The 13,693-nt window shown below is 43.7% G+C and overlaps 1 protein-coding gene across 3 annotated transcripts in view; it reads left to right on the plus strand.

The window, feature by feature from the left end:
* LOC126175554 (chitooligosaccharidolytic beta-N-acetylglucosaminidase) overlaps positions 1 to 13,693 on the plus strand; it is a 210,436-nt gene that overhangs the window by 168,318 nt on the left and 28,425 nt on the right. For all 3 annotated transcript variants that reach the window (XM_049922401.1, XM_049922400.1, XM_049922399.1), the window contains exon 3: positions 8,328 to 8,751. In XM_049922401.1, the coding sequence (XP_049778358.1) occupies positions 8,328 to 8,751 (424 nt within the window). The remainder of the gene's footprint in view (positions 1 to 8,327; positions 8,752 to 13,693) is intronic.

A 13,693-nucleotide genomic window follows, 5' to 3' on the forward strand; every position in this document is an offset into this window, starting at 1 on the left:
GAAGAGAGGTAGGAATTTGGTGAGTTGGTAAATGATCATTGTGGGGGAAGGTTAAGTGGGTATGTGAAGTGAGGTGGAAAGCATGACGTTCCAGAATCTGGAGGAACTTACAGAACTTGCGTATGGCAGATATCCATTCAGCATTGGCAAAGCAAAGGATGGAGCGGAACAGGGATATGTGTGTGCGAAGGGTAATGGAGGGGTGTAATTCCCATGTTCGGCGAGTTAGTAGTTATAGTCTATTGTGGGTTTTCTGATGGATAGTTAGTAAATGAGGTTTCCACGTTAGTTGCCGGTCGAAGGTTAATCCAAGGTGCTTTAGTGTGTTAGTCAGCTGGACAGGACGCTTCTAAATGGTGAGCTCCCTTTTTCCACTCGGCACTGCCAAATGTCACTCATACCAGAGAGGTCATAACATTGCTGCCCAAGGACTTAACGAACTGGAGTAGCGCCAACGTCAATAATGTCACCCTTGGCTCAGTATAGATGCAGAAATACGTTCATATGTTTGTTGTCGCTAAGGGAACAGCTCACCATAGTGTCGTTGTACTATTTCTTCATTGCATTCAGTGAACCAAGAGATGCACATCGTCCAGTTCTTAATCAGTAAAGCTGTCCATACTGATGTGTATCACTGTTAACATACAACTAATACTGCCGGAAAAACAGACCCGAGACAGAACTGAGCATTAGTCAATGCAGACTTCAGGGTGTTGCATAAAGTGAGCGTTACTGTTGTCAGAGCAAGTGCCGTGTATGGAAGGAACTGGTTTCTTTCCAAACAAGAAACACAGAGCTTACTGTCGACACTTGCAGTGTTGCGCAGGTATGTTCGGTGCACGCCTCTGCAATCCTTTCTTTCTTATAATAAGACAATGCCTATCTTTAGACTGTGGTGCTAGTTCCATGATGTTCCTATCCATTTGATGATCACAAAACACTGAAACAATAATTAGTTCTGCAAGCAGAGAGAGTGTACTGATTACAGCATAACAATCGCATGGACCATTTTAGCGTCTGTAGGTACATAATGTGTACATGTAAGATAGGGGAACAATAAGCAGCTTTTATATCGAAACATAGACGCCGAACTGAAAACAGTGCAGTTTTAGACACATACGTAAGATTAACTGCGATTTGTGTTTTGGCGGTGGTATCGTCTGCTAGCATTGGAATTAAGCCATTCTCGTCGCGTTCGCATACGATGTAGCAGTAATTTTTTTCTCCTGTCTTCTTGCCTTGCTTGCTTTGTTTTCGTGACACATTGCGGATGTTGTATAAAAATCTGATATTTTGTGGCGTAATCTTAATCGGGAAGGCTCTACTCAGGAGCCTGTACAATAGACCACCGTGCTGAATACGATTGCGAACTTCCACAACAGCGCTATATGGGACACCAATGATAACTCCATATTTTTAGGCTGATGAGCTCATTTTTAGTTAGGGAAGGACTTGCATAACGTACTAACCGGGACATTTACGTTGATCAGTTTAGTATAAAATACTGTAGGCCTATTAATTAACTTTGAATGTAAATATGACAGATATTGTTTAAATACTTACAAAATAATCAATGTCAAACATTGAACAGGAGTACAGCATTCTATCAGTTGGCCAATCTGACAAAATCGTGTTTACCTACCGGTATTTCATTTACGTTTGTTAACAGGTTGTCGTTCTTAACAATTTTTAAAATAATCCTGACAGCTGTACCACGATTGAAGAGTTCATAGAAAACAGAACACAGTACGTGACTCTTAACGGAGAGAAATCTTTAGAAGTAGAAGTAACTTCGTGCGTATCCGAAGGGAGTGTTATAGGACCATTACTTTTCACAATACATGTAAATGACCTTGTGGATAACGTAGGAAGATTAATGAGGCTGTTCATGGACGACGCAGTTACACACGAAGAAGTCACAACACTAGAAAATTGTAGCGAAATGCAAGAAGACTTGCAGTGGATCAATGTTTGGTACATGCATTGGCAGTTGACCTTCAGCATAACGTAAATAGACAGAAAGATCCATTATTGTGTGGTTACACGATTTCAGAATAACCTCTGAAAGCAGTCACATCCATTAAATATTTGGGAATATGCATGCGGAACAGTTTAAAGTGTAATGACGACGTAAAACTAACCGCAGGTATGGCAGATGCCAGACTGAGATTCATTGATTGAATTTTCTCGTTTTGAGAATACTGGAGGGCGTTCTGTTTTAATTATAAAAAACCTTTCAGCATATTATGCGATCTTGGCTGTTGAATGGTTTTTTTGAGATTCATTGGCAGAATCAGCAGCAACTTTAGTCCATCCATAAAGCAGGTAGCTTACAAAACCCTTGAACGAATTTTTGTTCATGCGTGCTTACCATGGCTATTTCTTTTTTTTATGTTGCTGCATAAACACACGGAATTTTAACTCGTTTGCAAGCGAATTAGACATTATTATTTCGATGTTAATCGTATTCATACAACAAAGAACTGTTCAGTGCGGACATTGGTGCGGCTCCCCCCGTCGGAGGTTCGAGTCCTCCCCCGGGCATGGATGGGTGCGTGTGTTGTCCTTAGAGTAAATTAGTTTAATTAGTGTGTAAGCCTATGGTCCGATGACCTGAGCAGTTTGGTCCCATAGTTCTTACCACAAACTTCCAAATTTTCCAGTGCGGACAGTTGATATTTGATGTCTACGCATAATTGCCGTTGGTGCAGAGCTTCGGTAAGTAACGACAAAAAAAAGCAAACATGGTTCATTGCTGTTGCACTTTCAAACTTCAATGTATTGCTTCGTAATAGATGGATTATATTATTTAAGTTACTTTGACAACTGACATAGGCTACAGCTTAAATGAGGTAAATTCAAACTTAAATGCATTGTGTAAATAATGTGATTATCGTACCGTGATTTCGATAAGCGTGTTATGAGAGCAATTCATACTTAAATATGTTTTTCAGCGACATACAGGTCTAATATTGATATAATTTCGACAAACTTGTTACACGAATAACAAATTAGCGGAAAAATATTAAATACCTGATCTTAGCGCCCCTTACAAGGTCTAGATCTACACCTACATCAATACTGTGCAAACGACTGTGAAATGCATGGCAGAGGTTGCTTCCTATTGTAGCAGTTACTAAGGATTCTTCCCGTTCCATTCAAGTATGGAGATCATGAAGAATGACTGTTCAATAGCCTCTTTGTGCGTTGTGATTAATCTAATCTTGTCCTCACAATCCATACGGGAGCGATACGTAGGTGGTTGTATTTTCCGGATCAGCATTTGAAGCCTGTTCTGGAAACTTTGAAAGTGGGTTTCCTATCCTCAAGCAGCTGCCAGTTCAGTTGCCTTCAGCATCTCTGTGACACCCTCCCACGGGTCAAACAAACACTAGCGTTATCAGTCTCTGCATACGATCAATATCCCCTGTTCCTTCTAATCGGTAAGGGTCCCACGCACTTCATAAATATTCTGGTGTGGCCGCAAGAGTATTTCGTAAGCGATCTCCTTTGCAGACTGATTATTTACCTAGCATTCTACCCATAAACCAAGTCTCCCACATGCTCTAACCATGACTGAGCATATGTCATCGTTCCGTTACACATTCGTACAAAGTGTTACATCCAGTTATTTGTATGAGCTAACCGTTTCCAAACGTGACTCGTTGATACTGCAGCCGTTGTAGGATACTATGATTTTCGTTTTGTGAAGTGCACAATTTTACATTGCTGAACATTCAAAGCAAGTTGCCAATCTTTGCACCACTTTGAGATATCATCGAGATCCTATTTAACATTCGTGCAGCATTTCTCAGACAGTACTATATTGATAACTAATCTGCTAAATCTGCTAAAAATCTGATTTTACTGTTAATGTTGTCTCCAAGATCATTAATATACAACGTGAACAGCAAGGGTCCCAACGCACTTCCCTGTGGCACATTCAAAGTTATTTCTGCATCTGTCGAAAACTCTCCATCCAAGGTAACGTGCTGCGTGCTTCCTGTCAAGCAGTCCTCAACCCAGCCACAAATTCCGTTTTATAGCCCTTACGATAGTAGTGAGTGGTTATAGTTAAATTGCAGCTGTTCATAGAGGTCCAGTGTAGGCTATAGTTATCGTACGGCTGCGAAACTTGATAGATACTCGAACTCATTAATGCGGAACTGATATACGCTTGAAAAAAATTAGTTCTAGTTTTGGCCACCACGTGCAAACCTGGCTCTGTACAGCATCTCGTCCATGGCTCCGGTGTTCATATTGTCAAATTGACACTTAATAATATCAACAGTATGCTATTCCCAGTTGTTTAACCTTTTCTACCCATGTCCTGTTCCTAATCCATTACACATGGAAACATTTTTGTACATCTCTCTTCCATTCACAGGGCCAGATTTGCACCTGGTGGAAAAAATGGGAACTAATGTTTTCCAATGTAAATCTTTTCCTCATTAAGGTAGTAGAATACCTACCAAGTTTTGCCATACAATAATTACAGTCTACGCTGGACTTCTGTGAGTTGCTGCACTTTAATCACAGCCACTCGCTAGTTTTGATAATAAGCATAGATGTGGTATTGAGCAAGTACTTTTCGGAAATAAATATTGCTTCTGCCTGACTGCCTTGATACATGGCTTTCAGTATGTCACGTGAGAAGTGCAAGCTGGGTTCCAATGGTCGTCTTTTTCGAAACGCTAAATGCTTGTTGGCTTGGAGTAGGTCATTTTGTTACTTACGTACTTTCGTGAATCACTTCTTCAGCGCATCTTGTAGGCATGTGTGACCATTGCTTTCTTCGAGTTACTGGGAGTAAATGTGAGAGGGATTCCATTGGGCACTGGAGCATTATCCAGTTTTCGATATTTCAGCTGTTTCTCAACACCATTGGTAGTAATATCTACATCACTGATCTTTGCCCTTGTGCCAGAATACCCCTGGATTTTTATTTGTAAAGAAACATCTTGGGTATTAATAAACAGCTTTAGCTGTATTTAGTCCATTATTTTTAGATCACCGCCGGTTTCATGGCACTAAAAGCTACATCTTCAGGTGAGCATCTGCATAACAGTAAATAAATCAAGAAGGAGTAACAACCCTGAGACATCCACTGATACGATACATTTCTAAAATTATTTTACGATTTTTAAATTTTTTAAAAAAAACGATTAAAAATTTTTACATGAGAATACTAAAATATTTGTACTCATTAGATCTAAAAGTCTCTGAACTTTGTAGCCACCATTCGTTGTCTGTCAGAACAAAACAACGCTAAAAGACGGAATGTCATTAAATAAAACAGCCGGATGCATGGATTCCAATTCAGTATGGTGGATGGCGCTTAAACAAATAATGCCATAATATGCATAAATGTAAAACGTGGTTAGCTCGGAAATTCAAGAAGTGGTTGCAACAAACTGGAGGGATGTTCTGCCTGAACTTCAAGTAAATAGCTACTGACGGAAAAGCAGGACCTGGAAACCGACCTATATGCTGTCGCGAACAGGAGACGCGGCCGCATGCTGTCCCTTACTGACGGCAACAAAGTAAACCGCTTGCCTATAAACGGCTCGCGTATGAGAACAAAGAATATTGTTATATCAATATTCCTTGTTCTCATTCACCATCCCTGTGTTTGCCAAAGACGTCCGATCATCCAGTTGAGGCCGTGCATCATCAGCGCATGCGCGAGCTGTCCATAGGCAAGCGGTTTGCTTTCTTGCCGTCAGTATGGGACAGCACGCGGCCGAGATCCCCTGCTCGCGACTGCGCGTGGACCGGAGAAGCGGTCCGGTTTCCAGGTTGTGCTTTTCCGTCAGTAGCAATTTACTTGATGTCTTTGGTCCAGGTACGACATCTCTCGAGTTTGTTGCAACAACTTCCTGGTTTTCCGTGCTAGCGGCAAATTAGGTATTAATTGCTTTACATTTATTTTTACCTTACTACTGGATCACTCTGATATAATTTGTGTGTCACCGTATTCGATGGGAATCCATCCATCCGGCTGTTTTATTCAATGACATACCGTCTTGTAGCGATGTTTTGTTCTGACAAACGACGATCGTTAAGTAGAAAGTTCAGAACTTTTTCGCTCTAATGTTTTAGTTATGCGAAGACAAATATTTTAATATTCTCACGTTAAAGATTTAACGGTTTTTAAAATTTTAAAAAAAGTCGTAGAATAATTTTAGAAAGTAACATGAGTGGATGTCTTAGTGTTGTTATTCCTTCTTGGTTTACTCATTTTACATAGGTTTAAAGCTCCTCTTAGCGTTCTTCCGTGTTTGCGATTTAAAAACTGGGTTGTTTTGGAAATCAGCCTTATGCAAACACAATAAGTTTATTTTTATATTTCCCCAGACATGTTTCGACACCAAAGTGTCATCTTCTGTGGGTTAAATTTTTATTTTCTTAAAATTACATCGCTAATTGAACGGTATTATTACACATCGATTCTAGTGCTCGTTTTCGGCGTTTTTTGAAAGCATGTCATATTTTCCGTCCTGTTTCGTGTCCTTGGTTGGAGTCTCTATCAGCTACTACACTACTGGCCATTAAAATTTGCTACACCACGAAAATGACGTGCTACAGACGCGAACTTTAACCGACAGGAAGAAGATGCTGTGATACGCAAATGATAAGCTTTTCAGAGCATTCACACAAGGTTGGCGCCAGTGGAGGGGAGGAAAGTTTCCAACCGATTTCTCATACACAAACAGCAGTTGACCGGCGTTGCTGGTGAAACGTCGTTGTGATGCCTCGTGTAAGGAGGAGAAATGCGTACCATCACCTTTCCGACTTTGATAAAGGTCGGATTGTAGCCTATCGCGATTGCGGTTTATCGTATCGCGACATTACTGCTGTTGTTGGTCGAGATCCAATGACTGTTAGCAGAATATGGAATCGGTGGGTTCAGAAGGGTAATACGGAACGCCGTGCTGGATCCCAACGGCCTCGTATCACTAGCAGTCGAGATGACAGACATCTTATCCGCATGGCTGTAACGGATCGTGCAGCCACATCTCGATCCCTGACTCAACAGATGGGGACGTTTGCAAGACAACAACCATCTACACGAACAGTTCGACGACGTTTGCAGCAGCATGGACTATCAGCTCGGAGACCATGGCTGAGGTTACCCTTGACGCTGCATCACAGACAGGAGCGCCTCCGATGGTGTTCTCAACGACGAATCTGGATGCACGAATGGCATTTTTTCGGATGAATCCAGGTTCCGTTTACAGCATCATGATGGTCGCATCCGTGCTTGGCGACGTCACGGTGAACGCACATTGGAAGCGTGTATTCGTCATCACCACACTGGCGTATCACCCGGCGTAATGGTATGGGGTGCCATTGGTTACACGTCTCGGTCACCTCTTGTTCGCATTGACGGCACTTTAAACAGTGGACGTTAAATTTCAGATGTGTTACGACCCGTGGCTCTAGCCTTCATTCGATCCCTGCGAAACCCTACATTTCAGCAGGATAATGCACGACCGCATGTTGCTGGTCCTGTACGGGCCTTTCTGGATACAGAAAATGTTCGACTGCTGCCCTGGCCAGCACATTCTCCAGATCTCTCACCAATTGAAAACGTCTCGTCAATGGTGACGGAACAAATGGCTCGTCACAATACGCCAGTCACTACTCTTGATGAACTGCGGCATCGTGTTGAAGCTGCACGGGCAGCTGTACGAGTACACGCCATCCAAGCTCTGTTTGACTCAATGCCCAGGCGTATCAAGGCCGTTATTACGGCCAGGGGTGGTTGTTCCGGGTACTGATTTCTCAGGATCTATGCACCCAAACTGCGTGAAAGTGTAATCACAAGTCAGTTCTAGTATAATATATTTGTCCAATGAATACCCGTTTATCATCTGCATTTCTTCTTGGTGTAGCAATTTTTATGGCCAGTGGTGTATTTAGTGCATTGCTTTCACTCAGTTCTTCATAAATTTCCGCACACTAAAAAAAAAAAACTAATTGTGTTTGCATAAGGCTGATTTCCAAAACAACCCAGTTTCTTGATTTACTGTTACGCAGATCTTCACCTGAAGATGTCGCTTTTAGTGCCATGAAACTGGTGGTTGTAAAAAAAAAGGGGGGGGGGGTAAATACAGCTGAAACGCTTTGGTACCCAAGATGATTACTCCTAGCTGTGGTTGCCCTACCTAAAAGGTTGTCTGTAAAGAGAGAGTCGAAGACAGAATTTCGATATGAAAAAATGTTTTTAACTCTCAAATACGGGAGATATCTTACTATACAGGATGGCTGACTACAACATTGGCTAACTGTATGCCGGCTGAGCGCAGAAACAAACGTTGCAGGCCAGTGTGGACGTGGGAGTGCCGCGAGAGCCGATGCGAGAAGGTGGCCGCCGGTGAGGGCGAGGCGCAGTCGCTGGGCGCGTGCCGGCTGGCGTGCGACCCCTGGGCGACGCTGTGGCCGCGGCCGCGCGGCGGCCTGCAGAGGACGCCGGGCCGCCTGCTGGCGCTCAACCCGTACAGCGTGTCCGTGGAGGCGGCGGGCCGCGACCTGCAGCCCGCCGTGCGCCAGCTGCTGCAGGAGGCGGCACGCATCTTCCACAGGAAGGTAGAGCGCAAGGCGCGCACCAGCGCCAAGCAGCGGTCCGCCGGCGAGCGTCGCTCCCTCTTCGTCACGCTCACCGTCAACGACGGACGGACTCGCTCCTTCCACACGGACACCTCGGAGGCCTACTCCCTCTCCATCTCGGAGGTCACTGCTGGCAGGGTAAGTGCGCATACTGTACGCGGCCCAGTCACCTTGTGACCACCGCCTATGTTCGGCGTCAACGTGTGTTGTGTACATAATTCCGCGTAGTCAGCGCGTACACAACTTTCCCACTAGAGCGCGCCCCGCTAAGGCCGGTATTACACTATCAAACTTCTTTGTCAAAGATTTGATCAAAGATGTGATCAAATATTCCGTCAAATATATTTGACAAAGATCTTGGACGTAGCGCTAGAAGGGGTATTACACTGTCATCATATTTTTCGTCAAAATTCAAGATGGCTGACCACAACTTGTTATTAACTGCAACAGTTGCATGTACCACAATTGCACTGTGTGCATATGCGGAAGAGAAGCGGGGGAAAAAAAGGAAATATACCTGGGTGAAGCCGTGGGTTTTACTATTGCACGATAAAAGCATTCAACAAAACTTGTTACGTGAGCTTATAGTGGAGGACGTCAAGTCGTACATCAATTACTTAAGAATGGATGAGCATACATTTCTGTATGTGCTCAATGAAGTATATCCTCATATCACAAAGCACAATATTCACTTAAGAACTGCTGCATCTGCAGAAGACAGGCTCACTGTAACACTCCGATTCCTTGCTACAGTAGAGAGTTGGGTTAGGTTAGGTTAGGTCAGGTATCCAATATTCGTAATCTATTTTTGTGTTCAGCGCGCCTCACGTTGTAAAGCACCTCATCAGCTTCATACATCTCTATTAATTTTGTAGTTGTCGGCACACACCAATTGTATTTACCTGCAATGTTTATAAAAACACTACAGACGACAGAATGCAGCGATGCTAGTGCTCCATGTGGTAACATGTCACATTGCAGTGAACAGAAGACAAGCGACTTCTTTGATCAAATCTACAGCGAGGCCCTAGATTTGATCAAATATTGGGCGACATTTGACAAAGTTCCCTATTACACCATCAAATATCTTTGACAAAGATATTGGACAAAGATTTTTGACAAAGAAATTTGATAGTATAATACCGGCCTAAGCACAACAGTGCAGGCACAGCACTCGTCCATCTCCGCACTACCAGATGGCGCTGCCATAGAGACGGACCGAATTCTACTTCCGCCGATCCACGTATTAATATGTAACGCAGCCAATGAGATTGCTGCTAACGTAGAACCTTTTCTCCTCGCGGATCACACTCGCGCAGTGATACATGAACGCGCGAGGTATTATAACGAGTGTACAGACCTCCGATTAGTCAGTCCGCATTTGTCTGTACCAGTCTACATTTGTATGTACCAGTATATAGTCAAGTTTCAGTCTGCGCCTAATAAGATTACCATATTCCTGTACATAGCCAGGAAGATAAATGTATAGACACATTTGTCAAGGATCAGAGATATATGTGAGAATAATATTAACGTACCAATACCAAAGGAACTTCAGATTGTCAATTGTAAATAGCCTCCAGAATCAAGTTAAGTAAATTCTATGCTTTTTATTATTTTAATAAATGTGTGTGAAAATTGATCAAGTTCTGTTTAAAGTTGGTCACCGTCAATCTGCTACCCTAAGCGTGCAATTGGCATTTCTATCGTCTGACCTAACGGCAGAAGATAAACACGCCACGATAAGACCACGAGACGTATTGCTGACTCTCGCCTACTTTGTTAGAGCGACAAGTCAAATAATCTGATGGTGTGTGTACTGAAGGTCTTACAGTACGCTCACCACAACGTGCAACAACCATTCCCATATGTCAGGTGACAGCAGTAGCAGTGGGGGGGATATGATGGGGAGGGGACCGAGGAAAGCAATGCAGTTATCATAATTCAGAAATGAGGACTTATCTACCATCCAAGGGTGGAGGCATTTCAAAATGGCTAAGTTGGTAAACTGTTCGACATGCAACAACCAACGGCTGGGTGGCCGAGCGGTTCTAGGCACTACAGTCTGGAACCGCGCGACCGCTACAGTCGCAGGTTCGAATCCTGCCTCGCGCATGGATGTGTGTGATGTCCTTAGATTAGTTAGGTTTAAGTAGTTCTAAGTTCTGGCGGACTGATGACCTCAGATGTTAAGTCCCATAGTGCTCAGAGCCATTTGAACCATTTGCAACAACCATTACCATATGGCAGGTGACAGCAGTAGCAGTGGGGGGATGTGTCGGGGGAGGGAACCGAGGAAAGCAATGCAGTCGTCATCGTAATTCAGAAACTGAGGACTTATATAACGTCCAAGGGTGGAAGCATTTCAAAATGGCTAAGTAGGTAAACTGTTTGATGTGCAACAACCATTCCCATATGGCAGGTGACAGCATTAGCAGTGGGGGGATGTGTCATGGGGGCGGGGGGACCAAGGAAAGCAATGCAGTCATCATCGTAATTCAGAAACTGAGGACTTGTCTAACGTCCAAGGGTTGAGGCATTTCAAAATGGCTAAGTTGGTAAACTGTTTGCGTGCTGTCGTGTTTAAAGTATACCGAGGGTGGCAGAATGGCGCTATCCGAAGGCAACTCTGAGGCAACTGTAGTGCACCCTGAGCCCTAGATGACAGGGGTGAACACTGGCTGCATAGATGTGTACAGGTGAATAGACGTGCAACTGTTGAGCAACTGACCATCCAGACGAATCAAGAGGTTAGTAACAGTGTCTCCTCAATGACCGCTCAGCGAATGTCTCTGCGTATCGATGTCCACGGCAGGTGCTTGGTTCGTGCAACGATGAAGGCCGTAATTTTCACGCCAATACTGCAACTGGACGTCCACTGATTGACGACAGTTGGAATTCTGCGATGATAGACGAAGTGTCTTAAGCCAAACACTCTGCTACAATCTTCGGAAGAGTCCAGGCCAGAGGATGAAGCGTTATGGTCTGAGGAGTATTATTGACACATCCCCTGGGTGGTCTCGTCGTTCTGGAAGGCACAATCGATCAAGACAAATAAGCATCAATCCTTGGAGACCGTGTCCAATCCTACGTGCAGTTTGTTTTTCCTTTCATCATGGCATCTATCAGGAGGATAAAACAACATGCCACATAGTTTGCATGTATGTGCACAGTTCAAAGAGCGCCCCAGATTTAAACCCAATCGACAATCTGTGGGACCACCTTGCTCGCGCTGTCCATGCCATGGATCTTCAACCTGCAAACTTAGTGCTGATGGCCATTGCACTGGAGTCGACATGGTCCACATCCCTGGCGGTACCTTCCAGCTCTGACACTCTTTTGCAATTCTCGCAGTGGTGCATCTGCAGAAGGAGGTTATTCAGGTGGTCATCTGTAAATAAGTAAATTCCTTAATCCTCCTACAGTGCTAAACGGCAAAGAAGAAACAGTTCGTTATTATTTAACATAGTTCCTGTGATTGTTAAGTTTTTTGTTTACTCTTCTAGCTTCAATTAAAATGTGCTATGTATTAAAGTTGTGCTACATCCCAGAATGTGGTATACACATGGCGTGGACAACAGGATGGAAACGCCACAAACACAGCACATTTACATCCCTACTACAGTGTTGCAAAACCATTGGCATTCAAAACAGTTTCCAGTCATCTCATAATAGGTAAATGCAAGTCCTGTATGGTTTTCAATGGGATTTTTAACAATCTTCTTGCAAGATACTAGCACATTAGGTGACGATGATGGAGGTGGATAGCGATCGCACACCAGTCTCTCCAAAGTAGACCGGAAAGGCTCAACCATACTGAAATATAATGACTTTGGTGGTCAAGGGGGACGCTACAGCTCATCCTTAGTCTCACAGAACCAGTCGTGGACGACGCATCCTTTCTCCAGAGGAACCCTGTTGTCTTGGAACACAATTTCACCAATGGAGAACAAACATTGTACCATGGGATGGACCTAATCGGGCAAAAATGGTCGTATAGTCCTTGTCAGTAATTCAACCTTGTAGAGTAACCATGCAGCCCATGGAATACCACTATGTAGCTGACCAAATCGTCAAAGAACCCCCATTGCGTTTCACTCTAGGCAGCAAGCAGTCCATTGTAGGTTTGGAATGGCTTATGCTAGACATAAGCTACCCCAAAAGTTGGAAACAATGTGGAACCAGACCCATCCACCCAAATTACTTTCTTCTATTGCTCCACAGTACAGGTTTTACTGGCTTTGGCACTATGTCTTACATTTTGGTCATCTGCATTACTGACGTATGTCTTTGGAATTCCAGATCGCCCTATAGTTCCCTGCTTCAGGAGCTTCCTTTGTGTTGTTTTGGTGCTGACAGAATTAATGAATGTGGCATTAATTTCTGCAATGGCTTTTACAGCTGTTGTCCTCTTACTTTTCGTCAAAGTCTTCTTCAATGACCATTTGTCAATATCACTCTACAAAACAATCTCCTCTGCATTCTGACTTAGTGGATGATGTTTTGCCATTTTCCCTGCAAGTGGTATAAATCTTCAATACAGTGCCTCGTGAAACCCATACCCCTGGGCTACATTGGTTATGGAAGCACCCACCATACAAGAACCACCAACAATTTGTCCACGTTTGAACTCACTTAGCTGCAACATAATGCTCTCAGTCAGGGCTACCCAGAACTCTGTAATACCCCCCAGGGGGCTCACCATTCTTTGGCAGGTTCGTGCTTGGCTACCACGGGGCCCCAGCCTTTGCAGCACTTCTTCCCTTCCGTGCTGTATGTCTATCCTCTTACTATTCTTTTTCCCCTCCCTTGGGGAACATGTCTGGGGTATTATTGAGAATGTATTATTGAGAACATCATCTAACACAACAGTAGGGACTAAGATGGATAGACGCTGTGAGACCTGTAACTTGGCCACGAAGATCACTTGTCAGTGCTCTGGATTTTTCTGTGGTCCTTTCAAAAAGTGGAGTATGTATCATACCTGTTGATAAGGTTCATGAACTGGTTAAGTCCCAAGATAATCCAGGGGTGTTTGGAGATTTGTAACTCATGTGGGAAAAATGCAGTATTGCCTCCA

The sequence above is a fragment of the Schistocerca cancellata genome, chromosome 3 (genome assembly GCF_023864275.1).
Source record: "Schistocerca cancellata isolate TAMUIC-IGC-003103 chromosome 3, iqSchCanc2.1, whole genome shotgun sequence".
Classification (NCBI taxonomy): Eukaryota; Metazoa; Arthropoda; class Insecta; order Orthoptera; family Acrididae; genus Schistocerca; species Schistocerca cancellata.